This window comes from Chrysochloris asiatica, unplaced genomic scaffold, assembly GCF_000296735.1.
Source record: "Chrysochloris asiatica unplaced genomic scaffold, ChrAsi1.0 scaffold00001, whole genome shotgun sequence".
Lineage (NCBI taxonomy): Eukaryota > Metazoa > Chordata > Mammalia > Afrosoricida > Chrysochloridae > Chrysochloris > Chrysochloris asiatica.
The window spans coordinates 52,972,550-52,984,764 of NW_006408519.1; the positions used below are offsets into that span (position 1 = coordinate 52,972,550).

At 54.9% G+C, this 12,215-nt stretch overlaps 1 protein-coding gene across 2 annotated transcripts in view; it reads left to right on the forward strand.

The window, feature by feature from the left end:
• MROH1 (maestro heat-like repeat family member 1) overlaps window positions 1-12,215 on the forward strand; it is a 60,314-nt gene that overhangs the window by 27,707 nt on the left and 20,392 nt on the right. The window contains exons 11-27 of one of the 2 annotated variants that reach the window (XM_006830773.1): window positions 742-815; window positions 1,410-1,532; window positions 6,692-6,799; window positions 7,320-7,464; window positions 7,601-7,641; window positions 7,757-7,898; window positions 8,057-8,109; window positions 8,340-8,447; window positions 8,682-8,801; window positions 9,088-9,210; window positions 9,606-9,752; window positions 9,825-9,851; window positions 10,628-10,750; window positions 10,836-10,915; window positions 11,075-11,216; window positions 11,269-11,364; window positions 11,441-11,545. In XM_006830773.1, the coding sequence (XP_006830836.1) occupies window positions 742-815; window positions 1,410-1,532; window positions 6,692-6,799; window positions 7,320-7,464; window positions 7,601-7,641; window positions 7,757-7,898; window positions 8,057-8,109; window positions 8,340-8,447; window positions 8,682-8,801; window positions 9,088-9,210; window positions 9,606-9,752; window positions 9,825-9,851; window positions 10,628-10,750; window positions 10,836-10,915; window positions 11,075-11,216; window positions 11,269-11,364; window positions 11,441-11,545 (1,757 nt within the window). The remainder of the gene's footprint in view (window positions 1-741; window positions 816-1,409; window positions 1,533-6,691; window positions 6,800-7,319; window positions 7,465-7,600; window positions 7,642-7,756; window positions 7,899-8,056; window positions 8,110-8,339; window positions 8,448-8,681; window positions 8,802-9,087; window positions 9,211-9,605; window positions 9,753-9,824; window positions 9,852-10,627; window positions 10,751-10,835; window positions 10,916-11,074; window positions 11,217-11,268; window positions 11,365-11,440; window positions 11,546-12,215) is intronic. The other variant, XM_006830774.1, reaches the window with a different exon arrangement.

Consider the following 12,215-nt stretch of genomic DNA (forward strand, 5'->3'; position numbering starts at 1 on the left):
CCATCTTGTCACACACGGTCTGTTCTCACAGGTCCCCCCTGAGAGACAGGGCCCACGGGGACTGACTGGCTCTTCAGACTCTTGGCGTCAAGAATCATTCCCAACATTGTTTTTCCTTTGGTCTTTCATGACGTGGACACTTCTGGTCCTTGCCCGTTAATTTGTGTACTTTCCTTGTGTCTCTGTGTCTGCTCGTGATTAGACCCAAGGGCTCAGTGCCCTGCTTTGAAGGCTGGCATCATGGGTGCTGGTGAGCCCGGCCACTAGTTGGTACCTTCTCTGTGCATTACCTATCTGGGAGCAGCAAGCTGAGACAGTACGGGCCAGCTCGGAAGGGTTGATGTCTTTAAGGCTGTAGAGGCAGGCAGGGGCTTGTGGCTGCAACTCAGTGCCTGCAACAGCTGCTCGCTGGCCCACCAAGCTGTGAAGTGTGAGCACTTCCAGAGCTGAGCCCATGGGGGATAAGCAGGAGACAGGCAGGCCACAGCCGAAATTGTGCCATTGAAGCTACAAGGAAGTCTGGTGATCCCAGAGCTGCAGATCCCAGGTGCTCCTTCAAAGGTGCAGGGCAGCGAGCCTTAAAGAGCCCGTGAGGGGACCACGCTGCCCCCGGGTAACCAAGGTAGAGGACATGCTTCTGGCTCCTCTAGCCAGTAGTGTAGAGATGGGACCTGGACTTTCAGTGGTCGGTCTGCATCAAGGGTGGGGACTGAGCCACCTGTCGGGGGTGGTCTCTTGCAGCTGCTCAGATGGAAGTCCGGAAGCTTTTCATCCTGTCCTCCATGCGACTCCCCCTTCTGGACACCAACAACAAGGTAGTAGTCAGCACAGTGCGAGGTGCGAGGGGAGGGGGACACCGGGACCAGCCTGTTCCCCAGAGAGGCCTCCCACCCTGCTGGAGTCCGCCCGCTTTCTCCAGCAGGGTCAGTGACCCGGAGCCCTCAGTCCACATAGCCTTGTGCTGCCATTGGCTGCTCTGGGGCCATGCGTGTGGGCTGTGCTGGGGCAGGAGAAGGCTCCGGAGGGTGGGCAGCATGGGGTCGGGCCTGCATCCATCTCTGCAGCAAGGAGAGCCCGGGTTGGGACAATGCCGACTGTGCTCTCCAACAGTGGCGTATGGGGGCTCTGGGCAGACTGTCCAGGACTGCAGGTCACCCCTCCCTACGAGCTGAGGGACAAGAGGGTGGCCATGCTGAGCTGGGCTGGCGTCATGTAGGGGGTCTTGGGGGTAGGAGCAGCTGTCCCCTAAAGACCTGAGCATGAGCCCAGCTGGGGCGAGTCCCTGTGGAGTGTAGGGAGTGGACAGGAAGCAGATGTAGAGGCGGAATGTAGGGTTAGGTGGATGCAAGTGCAGGTGGGGATGGGGGAGCATTGGCTCAGACCCTGTCTGCTCCTCTTCATCCCTGCAGGTGAAGCGGGCAGTGGTGCAGGTGGTCAGCGCCATGGCCCACCACGGCTACCTGCAGCAGCCCGGAGGCCTGGCCATGGTGGAGTACATTGTGCAGCAGTGCGCACTGCCCCCGGAGCCGCAGGTGAGGTCCCTCCTCCAGTTGGGAGTCGGGAGCTGTGACCCAGTGGGGTCTGGTTCCTGTCACTGGGAGCTATCCCATTCTGCAGCCACTCTGGGCATTTCTATTTGGATGTCACCAAACTGGTGTTAAGGCTTGCAAAGGACAGCTTGTGCGGCCCTGTGAACACTGTGGTTGGTCCCCAGAACGGAGCAGTGGAGGCCAGCAAGCTGGGTGTGCATGTGGCCTTCTGGCTACTGTTGGTGGCTGGCTGTAGATGGGGCTGAAACCTGCTCAGCATCATGGTCACAGCTGGTCTCCGCTGCTAGGTGGGGTGGATGTGCATGCATGAGGTGATAACTGGGGTTGGGTGTACCTCATGGAAGGTGGGGTTCTGTTGATGACCACCACTCCCCTCTGTGGGTGTTTCATCCCTTTGTGCTTAATAAAGGAGCTTTCACAAGTATGAGCAGAGGGTGTCCCTGGGGATGAGACCCTCCTGTTTGTGGGGCGACTCTTCTTATTCCAAATCCCGGTCAGTGCCCGGTCAGTGCTCTCTGTTGTGTTTTCTTGGCCATTCCCATGGGTTAGGGTTTCATTGTTGTTTTAATTAAGTTGCACGTGTAGTTGGTTATGATGTAGTCTTGGGGTGGCGCTGTGGGTTAATGCACCAGACTGCAAAGCCAGTTTAAACTGCGAGATTGGTGGTTCAAGCGCACCAGCTGCTCCTTGGAAACCCTATACAGGGTCACTGTGGGTAGGAGCTGATTCGATGGTCTGTTGCTGAAATTGATGTTACTATTTTGTTGTGAATTCTTACATCTCTTCATGAGAAAGTTTGGTGTACATTTTGTTTGCCATATCTGCCTAGAATGTGATTGTTTTAAGTGCCATCAAATTGGTTCTCATTCACAGTGGCCCTTTGTAGGGGTTCTCAGGAGCGGCTGGTAGGTTTGAACCTTGAGGCTAGAAGTTCAGTCTTATTCTACCAGAACCCCAAAGCCTGATTTGTTGTTGTTAAGTACCATCCAGTTGGTTCATGTATAACGTTTCCCAGGAGTGGCTGGTGAGTTTGAGCCACCAACCTTGCAGTTCAGTGTATACCCTACAGTGCCACACCAGGGTTCCTTACAAGAGTTGAATTTCTGAAAGGGTCTGTGAAGAGTTACTGCTTCCCTAAATCCTTGTGAAATTGGCCTGAAGGTTTCTTTGTTGGGAAGTTCCTACTCCTGGAGGCAGTCAGTGTCTTAGGAGCCGGAGCTTCCTCAGGGTACTTGAGTGTCTGCTCACGGATCCCAGGATCTCGTCCATGGTTGCTGATTTGCCTCTAAGGACTCCAGGACTCAAGTTTATTCCAGTGAGTGGAAGAGCCACCTCCTCAGACGGGTGTACTGGGGAGACACACAGGCCACCCAGGAATGCCCATCACCGGGGGCTGCACACATAGGAACTCTGCCAGGTGCTCAGTGCCTCAGACTGCCCAAAGCGTCTTCATGCTTAGCTGATGTTTCAGTTCCAAGTTTGGGATTCCATCCACAGGTCAGCCGTGCAAGCAGGCCTTCTAACGCTCTACCTCTGTGAGCACACTGCCTTTGCAGGGCTTTCTCCTGTCGCCTAAGTCGTTGGGTTTGTGGGCATAAAATTGAGTTTTCTTTTTTAACAAAGCATGATTTCATCTTTTTAATGCCTTTTTATGCCCAGAGCCTGGAACTGGACACTCCAGCCACAACCAAATTTACTGCCATTGAATTGATTCCAACTCACAGGGGCCTAAATGGTAGAGGACAGCTCCGTAGGGTTTTCTTGTGGCGCTGTGGGTTAATGCTCTGGACTACAAAGTTGATTTACACCATAAGGTTGGCAGTTCAAGCTCACCAGCTTCCCCTTGGAAACCCTGTACAGGGTCCCTATGAGTTGTCATTGACTCGATGGCACTTAACAACACCACGGATAAAAGTTTATTTCTATTATCTGGTAGCTTATATGCTGACCAGTCCTCCCTTGCCGACATATTTGAAACTTGGCATGCAGGCTTCTGAAGTGGGGGTTCCCTGAGGGGCTCAGCGGAGGACCCGACTGCCAGGATATGAGCGCTCGTCCACAGGGTGTTGAAGCCTTGCTAGACACACAGGCACACACACATCTGCACTTAGGTTGGAGTTAGGATGCTTTCAAGGGAAATTTTATTACTGCTCAGTTTTTGGTACTTAACTGCTTTCGTTACTTTTCAGTGAGACATGGTTTTATGATTTTTACAATGTATTTAAATAGTTAATTAATCCTTAAAAGGAACTTTAACCCTTGAGATGTAATCCTGTATCTTTTCTTTGCCACTCTGTGTCAGTGTCTGCAAAGCCAGCTGGGATTTTTATAGACATTGGTGTTGCATCTCCAGATGAATTGGGGGAATGTCACCATTTTAGCAACATTAATTCTGTCGATCCATGGCCTTGGGATGACTCTCCATTTCCTTAAGTCGTCTTTGATTTCCTTCAACAGTGTTTTGTAGTTTTCAGAGTATATGTTTTGCACTTCCTTTGTTAAATTCGTTCCTATTATATTCTTTTTGGTGCTGTTGTAAATGTAGTTATTTCCTTCATTTCATTTTCAGTTTGCTCATTGCTGCTGTATAGAAACACGCTTGCCTTTTCATAGAACTCGAGTATACTACAACTTGGCTAACTCGTGTATTAGTTCTCGTTTTTAATGAACTCCTTAAGGTTTTCTGTGTACAAGATCATGTCATCTGCATATAGAAATACTTTACTTGGTCAGAGTCCCTAGTAGAATGTTGAATACAAATAGCACAAGTGGACATTCTTGTCCTGTCCTTTTCTTAAAGTGAACGTGTCTGGTCTTTCCCGACCACGGCTGACTTGACATCCGCTGTGGATTTGTCATAGACACCTTTCGTCAGGTAGAGGAGGTTCTGGTTTGTCAAATGTTTTTCTCATGTTGGATTTTGTCAGCTGCTTTTTCTGTTTTTAGTTAGTAAGACTCATGTAGGTTTTGTTCTTTTTTCTAGTGATAAAGTATGTCACATGAATTGACCTTGGATGTTGGCCCATGCTGGCATTCCTGGGGTACAGTCCATAGTCCTCTTTACGTGTTGCTGGACTCAGTTTACTGGTATTTTGTTCAGAGTCTTGGCATCTGTAGTCATTAGGCATCTGGGTATGCAGGTTCGGTTTCTTGTGAAGTCTTTGTGTTACGGCACTCGTTTTATATCTTATACTCATGCGCATGTACGTGCACGTGTCATTTAAGAGTAAGCTGCTGACATTTTCCCCCTGAAAGTCCCTAAGTACTGAATACGTTGGTATTTCTTTCCTAAGAATAAAAATCATCTCCTACATGACCGTGGTACAGCTGTCAGAATCAGAACGTTTCACGTGAGACCGTGCTGTCCTTGTCCGTATCTCATCAGCAGGTCATTTGTGTCCTGTCCTTTATAGCTTCTTTCTGGTCTGGGGTCCAGTCCCAAGCCACGCATTGTATTTCGTGTTGTGTCTCTTCTGCCTCCTTTCTTTGTGCTTCTGGACCTTGGACCTTTTTGGAGTATGGAGCAGCTGTTTTGCAGACTGCCCCTCTGGTGAGGTCTGGCTGGTGTTTGCTGGCGAGGAGATTCCAGTGGGGTGTTGGCCGGGGATTCCGAGGGTGTGTTGTACGGCCTGCAGTCCTCACACTGCAGGCTCGTGGACGAGGCTGTTAGGTTGCTTGGTGGGTGCTAGGGAAATGACTAGGAACTCTCTGGTAACTAAGCAGTGGTTTGGAGGGAGATCCTCGAGCCTCTTACTCATGACACTTTTACCCACAAGTTTTATTCTCGAATCTCAAACTCACTGTTAGTTTTCCTACGCTTATCCTTTCATACCATGCTGTAATACAGACATTTTCCTGGTCATGTTCATACACTCACATGTCTCTATATTCATATATAACACTCACATGTTTGCATGGTCATGCACCCACACATTCATCTCTATAGTCACACATGTCTGTTCATACATACATGCATTTATGTGTTCTTATGCTCACACCCTCTATGTTCATTTATTCTTATGTATATATGTTAATATTTTCACATATGTATACATTCTCACCTATGTTGTTGTTAGGTGTCATTGAGTCAGGTCTGACTCCTTTGTTATGTCTGAGCCCTGTGCCGTCTTCATGTCTTCCTCTTTGTCACTGACCCTCTACTTTACCAGGTCCTTATTTATACGGACACATCTTGTTCCACACACATGCTCATATGTCCGTGCATTCACATGTTGGACTCCTATGTTGCTCACACATTCCTGTTGATGCGTGTGTATTCCATACATGTCTTCCTGTGGCCTTGGGGTACCGACCTCCTGCGGTGATCTTTTGATGTCCCTGTTAGCGGTTTGGGGGCTCTGATGCTCCCAGACTTGGCCAGTGGAAGCCCCATCGCCATGACTCCTGGCCTCCCCCCCACCCCCCGTTTTAATTGTGGTCCAGTGTCTACAATAAAACATTGGCCACTTGGACATTGTTTGCTTGCATGATGCAGTGGCACGGACTTCGGTCACCATGTTCTGCCACCATCACCAGTTTCTAGATTTTTCCATCACCTCACCTTCCAGAAATTCAGTCCTCTCCCTCCCTGTGTCCTTTTGATGGGTCTCCCACCATCCTGGTGCAGTGCTGGACTACTGACCCACCAGCTGCACCGCAGAAACCCTAAACAGAGTCACTTGGAGTCAGAACTGACTCGACGGCAATTAACAACAACACGCTGCAGCGTGATCTCTAGTGAACCGAACTGATTTCCATCTGCAAACACCTGGTTTCCACACAGGATCATGTTCACTGGGGTTCTCACCTGACACATCTCGTGGGTGGCATGCCTCACGGCACCCTTATGGAGAAAGCTCCCCGAGCCAGGCGTTGGACCCTGCCTCTGCTGAGGTGGACGGCTGCTACTAGGGATGCGGCAGCACTTCTGTGGTGCCATGCCCACGTTATCTGTGCCTCCCGTGCCAAGAGACGCCGCCTGAGACGGGAGCTCTTGGCGCCCTTCACTTTTGCCAGCCCACCTTGGGGGGAAGCCAGCACAGGAGGTGGTTTCTGTGTGTGTCCCTGACCCCCTGGCTACCTGACCTGGCTGTGAAGAGTGAAAGGGCAGGCTCACCACACACACCACCACTTCCCCCCAGCCCGAGAGGCAAGGCCTGGGAGGCGAGGACCTGACTGCAGACAGCGTGCGCGCCATCAGCGTCAGTACCCTCTACCTCATCAGCACCACTGTGGACAGGATGAGTGACGTGAGTGTGCCCCGCCAGCCCACAGGGCACTGCCCCATTCGGGTACAGCCTCTAGCACAGGGTCTCCCCACTTTCCTGTGGAGCTCTCGCCCATGTGGGGATCCCATCTGCTTGTCACCCACCCCCCTCTCTTTGGACCCTGGCTCAGTTGACCATGAAGGGTGCTGGTGGTCAGTAGGCAGCTTGTTCTGGCGAGCTGTGTGGGACCCTCTCGGCCCCTGTCTCCTAGCAGGATGAAGAGAGGGTTCACGTAACTCTTTGTGAACATGGCAGACCTCTCGGTGGCAGACTGTGTACTGCTGTCCTCTCTGCCCTGCTTGAATTTCTTGAGGAGTCCCCTGGACAGGGATGTGTGGGTCACAGTGGCCTCCAGAGGGGAAGGGCCTCTGTGTGCTTCCTGTCGGACCTGCCGTTCTGGTGGGAGTTGTACCTCAGCTTGCCTGGCCATCCGCACCTACAATGCCTGTCTGCAGGCGACTGCTCCACCAACCTGTCCACAGACCCGGCCCTCTGTCCCCAGGTACTCTGGCCATACCTGCTCGAGTTTCTCACACCTGTACGCTTCACCGGGGCGCTAACCCCGCTGTGCCGGAGCCTGGCACACCTGGCCCTGAAGAGACAGGAAGCTGGGGCCGACGCCTTCTTCATCCAGTACGAAGCCAGCGGTGCGTGCGTGCTGCCTGGCGCCCTGCGGCTGGCTTGACGCGTTCCTCATCCAGTATTGCCCTGCCCTCGGGTCCAGGGGGCTTGGTGCTGGGCTGTGTTCTCATGTGATGGCACCTTGTCCTCTTCTTGTTTCAGGGAATCTTCCGTCACCCTACGCCCTAACCACCAGGCTGCTGGTCAGTACCGGTCCCAGTCCCGGTTCTGGGCCAGGGAGTGAGGCAGGCCTGGAACCACAGGCATGAAGGTGGGTTACGCCCCTTGGCTAGAGTGCTCCTTTATACACCTTCACAGGTGGTGTCCTCTGACCCCTACGTGGGGGACAGCCGAGGGGCGGCCTCACTGCGACTACTGCATGTCCTCCATCATCATGTCCACCCTCTGCTGGGCTCCAGGTGGGAAACCACCGTGCCCCCACTGTTGCAGCACCTAGATGGTGAGGCCCGAGGTGCTATGGGATTGTGTCGGTTGCTGAGTGCCTTCCTCAGGTGTCAGGATAGTACGCCTGTCCCTGTTACCTGGGCAGCTGGGCCGGCAGCCGGGGGCTGGATGGTGGCTGGCCTGTGCCGGTGCCTACGGGTCCGTTTGTTTCAGAACACACGGAGAAGACCCTGTCACGGCCGGAATGGGAGGAAAAGCTCTTGATGGTGAGAGACAGGGGAGCCTGCCCGGGGGACCACTCCGCCCGCTAGGGGTTAATGCGCTGGACTGCAGAGTCGGTTTGAACTGCCAGGTCTGTGGTTCAAGTTCACCAGCTGCTCCTTGGAAACCCTGTCCATGGTCACTGTGGGTCAGAACTGACTCAGTGACACTTAACACAACAACTCAGGCAGCTGTCCTAAGATGTGTCCTCACCTGCGTCTCTTCTCAAACACAGTTCCTGCGGGACACTTTGGCTGTCGTGTCTGACAACACATGGGTCTGCCAGCTGAGCCTGGAGATGTGCAGACAGCTGCCCTGTCATGACGGAGCCCCCGGGGAGAAGGTGTGGCCTCCACGCTGTCTCTAGGGACCAGATCCTGTTCCAGAATGGGTTAGAAATCAGCAGCTCCCATCCGGCAGTCTGGCTCTGGGCCAGGCCTGCTGTGACCCCCTGGTGCCTTTTCAGGGCTGTAGTGGCCACCACCAAGTTGTTACTGAGAATATTGCCCCCCCCCCCCCATCCTGTGCCCGGTGTGGCTCAGCACTGCACACTGTCCTCCTCTGTATTTTCCTCCAGAACTTCCTGTACAAATGTATAGGGACCACCCTGGGCGCCGTGACCAGTCAGGAGGTGGTGAGGAAACGCCTTCAGGAGCTGTTGGAGACGGCCAGATACCAGGAGGAGGCAGAGCGTGAGGTGCTCCTGGGCGCTCTTGTGTGTGTGTATGTGTGTGTGTGTGCGTGCGCGTGCACGCTCCTGAGATACCACTCTTCAGCTGCTCCAGGCCTCTCCTGGGAAGTGGGCGTAGGCACCCAACCTCTGCAGGCTGGTGCAGGAGAAGCCTCCAGACAAGAGTGGGGCTGCCACTGCCCTTTGTGCCCTTCCCTGCTGTGGCCAGCCGGTCTTCAGGCTAATGTGTGTGTGCACGCACATGCATGTGTGTGCATGCGTGCCCCGTGTGAGCCCCATGTGACCTCCCCAGGGCCTGGCCTGCTGCTTCGGCATCTGTGCCATCTCTCACCTGGATGATACCCTGGCTCAACTGGAGGACTTTGTACGCTCTGACGTGTTCAGGAAGTCCATCGGCATCTTAAGCATTTTCAAGGTGTGGATGAATGGGATCCCTTGTCCTAGTGCTTCGTGGAGGTTGCCATACCTAGACCCTAGTTGGAGTGGGCGTGGGCTTCTTCCAGGCAGAGGAGAGCAGGGAGGAGCAGGGTCTAGAGACTGTGCTGCTCCCTCTGCCCCCTGGTGGCCATCAAGCGTGTGACCACTCTGCAAGCCCAGAATGCCAACTGTGATTGAGGACGGGCAGGAGAGCAGACACCTAGATCTTGCCCCACTTCCTCCTGCTTTCCAGCAGAGGGCACTGTCTCGGGCCTGGTGGGACGGGCAGCATCCCTGAGGTCAGCCATGCCTCTGCCATTGCTGGTGGACTCAGGGGCGTGGACTGGGCAGGGCTCCCGGTGTAGTCAGAGTTGTACCACCCACTGCCCCCAGGACCGGAGCGAGAGCGAGGTGGAGAAGATGAAGAGCGCCCTGATCCTGTGCTATGGGCAGGTGGCTGTACAGGCTCCTCGTGAGCTGGTGCTGGCCCGGGTGGAGGCCGACATCCTCCGCAACATGTTCCAGTACTTTAACACCAAGGTGGGCCAGGTACTGCCCTGGGGGGGGGCTCACGCAGTTTCACCTGTAACCCTCCCGCTTTCTTTTGTTCAGGTTCTAGGGATAAAGGTAGAAACCAAGGTACAGTGCTCAGAGCCCGGGGAGACTCTGCCTCCCGGCTCTCTCTCCTCTGCTTGGTCGGGGGCTGCAGGGCAGAAGCCAGGGGGCGTGCACTGGGGCCTCTGGTCCCAGCCCACAGAAGGTTCTCCATCAGCACTGCGGGGACTACGTATCGCTGCTTTCCTCAGCAGCAGCCACTCCCCTTGGGCATCTCGTGGCCCCAGTGCTCTGCTGCTTCTGGCTCTGTCCCCAGCCTCTCTCGGTCCCACTAACGATTTCCCTTCTGGACTCTCTCTGGCACTAACCCGGCGAACCACAGCCTCCTCAAATGGCTAAAGCCCCACATCGGGGTGGGGTCCTTCTTCCGGTCTGCTGCAGGCTGGGAGCGAGAGAAACAGCATCTGGGCCTGTTCTGAGGGGCCTCCTAGTCTCCATGGCACACAGAACCGCGACCTCTGGACCCCTAGGTGCCCCAGGCGAGCTCACCCATGCCCTCAGAACTGTCTTCGCTCCCTTTCTGACCTCATGGGGCCTGGTGGCCATACAAGCAGGAGTTTTCCTGTTTCCTGCTGGGGACAGCTAGTGGGCAGAGCCCTAGGCTGAGATCCAGGCCTCCAAGGTGCGGACGGCAGAACTGAGTCCAGGGCGTCATACATAGTTCTCTGACCATGGGTGGCTTTGGGCAGGCCAAAGGCCACTCACTGCTCAGGGTCTTTTCAGAATGGATTGCACTGCTGGTGGGGGGTCACCATGTGGGTACAGGATGGGGTGGCCCCTGCAGCATGCTGTTCCCCCAGGACCCGGCCCTGAAGCTGTGTCTCGTCCGGAGTATCTGCATGGTCAGCCAGGCCATCTGTGGCAGCACACAGGCTAGTGTCTTCCACTTGTCACGGAAGAAAGAGCTGGTGGCGCACATGTTGGTGAGAGCATGGGATGGGCAGTGCGGGCACGAGGCTGGCGGTGGAGGTCTGTGTGGGAGCTGAGAGCTTGGTGTTGCCCATGTAGGACTTCATCCGGGCAGAACCCCCAGATGTGATGAGGACACCCCTGCGGAAGAAGACCATGATGGCCTGCACGCTCCTCGTGTATCCTTTCTCCTGGTCTGGTTGTGTGCATGCAGGTGTGTCTTGGCATGTGTGCACACTCTGGGAAGTGGGGTGCCGCCCTGGGCCTGGGCCTGAGGTGGATATGAGTACGCGGGGCTCTGTGTTGACCCCCTGGCAGCCCCTTGACTGGCTGCTCAGTTCCCTGGAACCACCATTGGAAGAGCAGGTTCGGGCAGACCTGGCCCACAGCTGCCTGCTCAGTGTCATGGCCCTGTTGCCAGAGCCCAGTGGGGACGATGCCAGTGACCGAGAGGTGTGTACCCTAACCGTCCCCTTCCTTGTACTGCGGGCAGTCACTCAGGGAAGGTGGTAGCCTCACATTCCTCCTCCAGGCCCTGTACTTGGACACGGTCCATGCTCTAGAGGACCTGCTGACAAGTCTCCTTCGTCGGAACATGACTCCTCAGGGTCTCCAGGTCATGGTGGAGGTAGGTGGTCCCCCTCACCCTGCGTCTGGCCCTCAGGCACTCCCTTGAAAAAGTGGCATCGCTCTCCTTACCCTAGCACCTGAGCCCATGGATCAAGTCTCCCCGTGGCCACGAGCGGGAACGAGCGATGGAGGTCAGCGCCTGCCTACTCCGCTACTTCCTGGAGCATCTGCACGTCAGTGTGAGTGCCAGCTGCCCCGCACCTGTCCACTACGGTCCCACCCGCTGGCCTCCCTCCTGCAGTTCTGGCCCTGTTCCAGGCTCCTGGCCTAGAACCCTCTTTCTGGAGACATTGGTTGAGGACCTGCGGAGCCAGGAGTGTCCAGTCATTCCTTGGCCTCAGGGCTGACTAAACCTGGACCAGGGGGCTGGGGGTTGGGCTTGAAAGCAGTAGAGCCCAGGTCATCGGGACAAAGGCAGGGGCCCTGGGTGCCCAGTATGGGGCAGGGGGTTTGTCTGAGAGCCAGGCTTCCGCGGTACAATTGTCCTCTGGTTTCTGCTCAGTAGAGCGCCTGCTGTCCGTTCTTTGGAAGCATTTTATTTGTGTTACTGAGTCTTGTGAAGAACAGAGATTGGAGCCTGTGCGGATGCCGTTGCCTGTCAGGATGGTCACAGGCTTCCCCTCCAGGATTTTTCGTTTCTTCAAACGCACCACACTTGAGACCCTGTGCCTCAGGCCCCAGGCCTGAACCTTCCATGCCGAGCTCAGTGGCCTTTCCTGCTCCCGCCTTGGTGGCCTGTTCTTCCCAGAGTTTATTCTGGTGCCGGAGACACACAGCTGTCTGGAAAGACAAGAGCGGCCAGTCCCCCTCTGTGAACTGCTTTCTTTTCATTGGGCAGATGCAGGATGC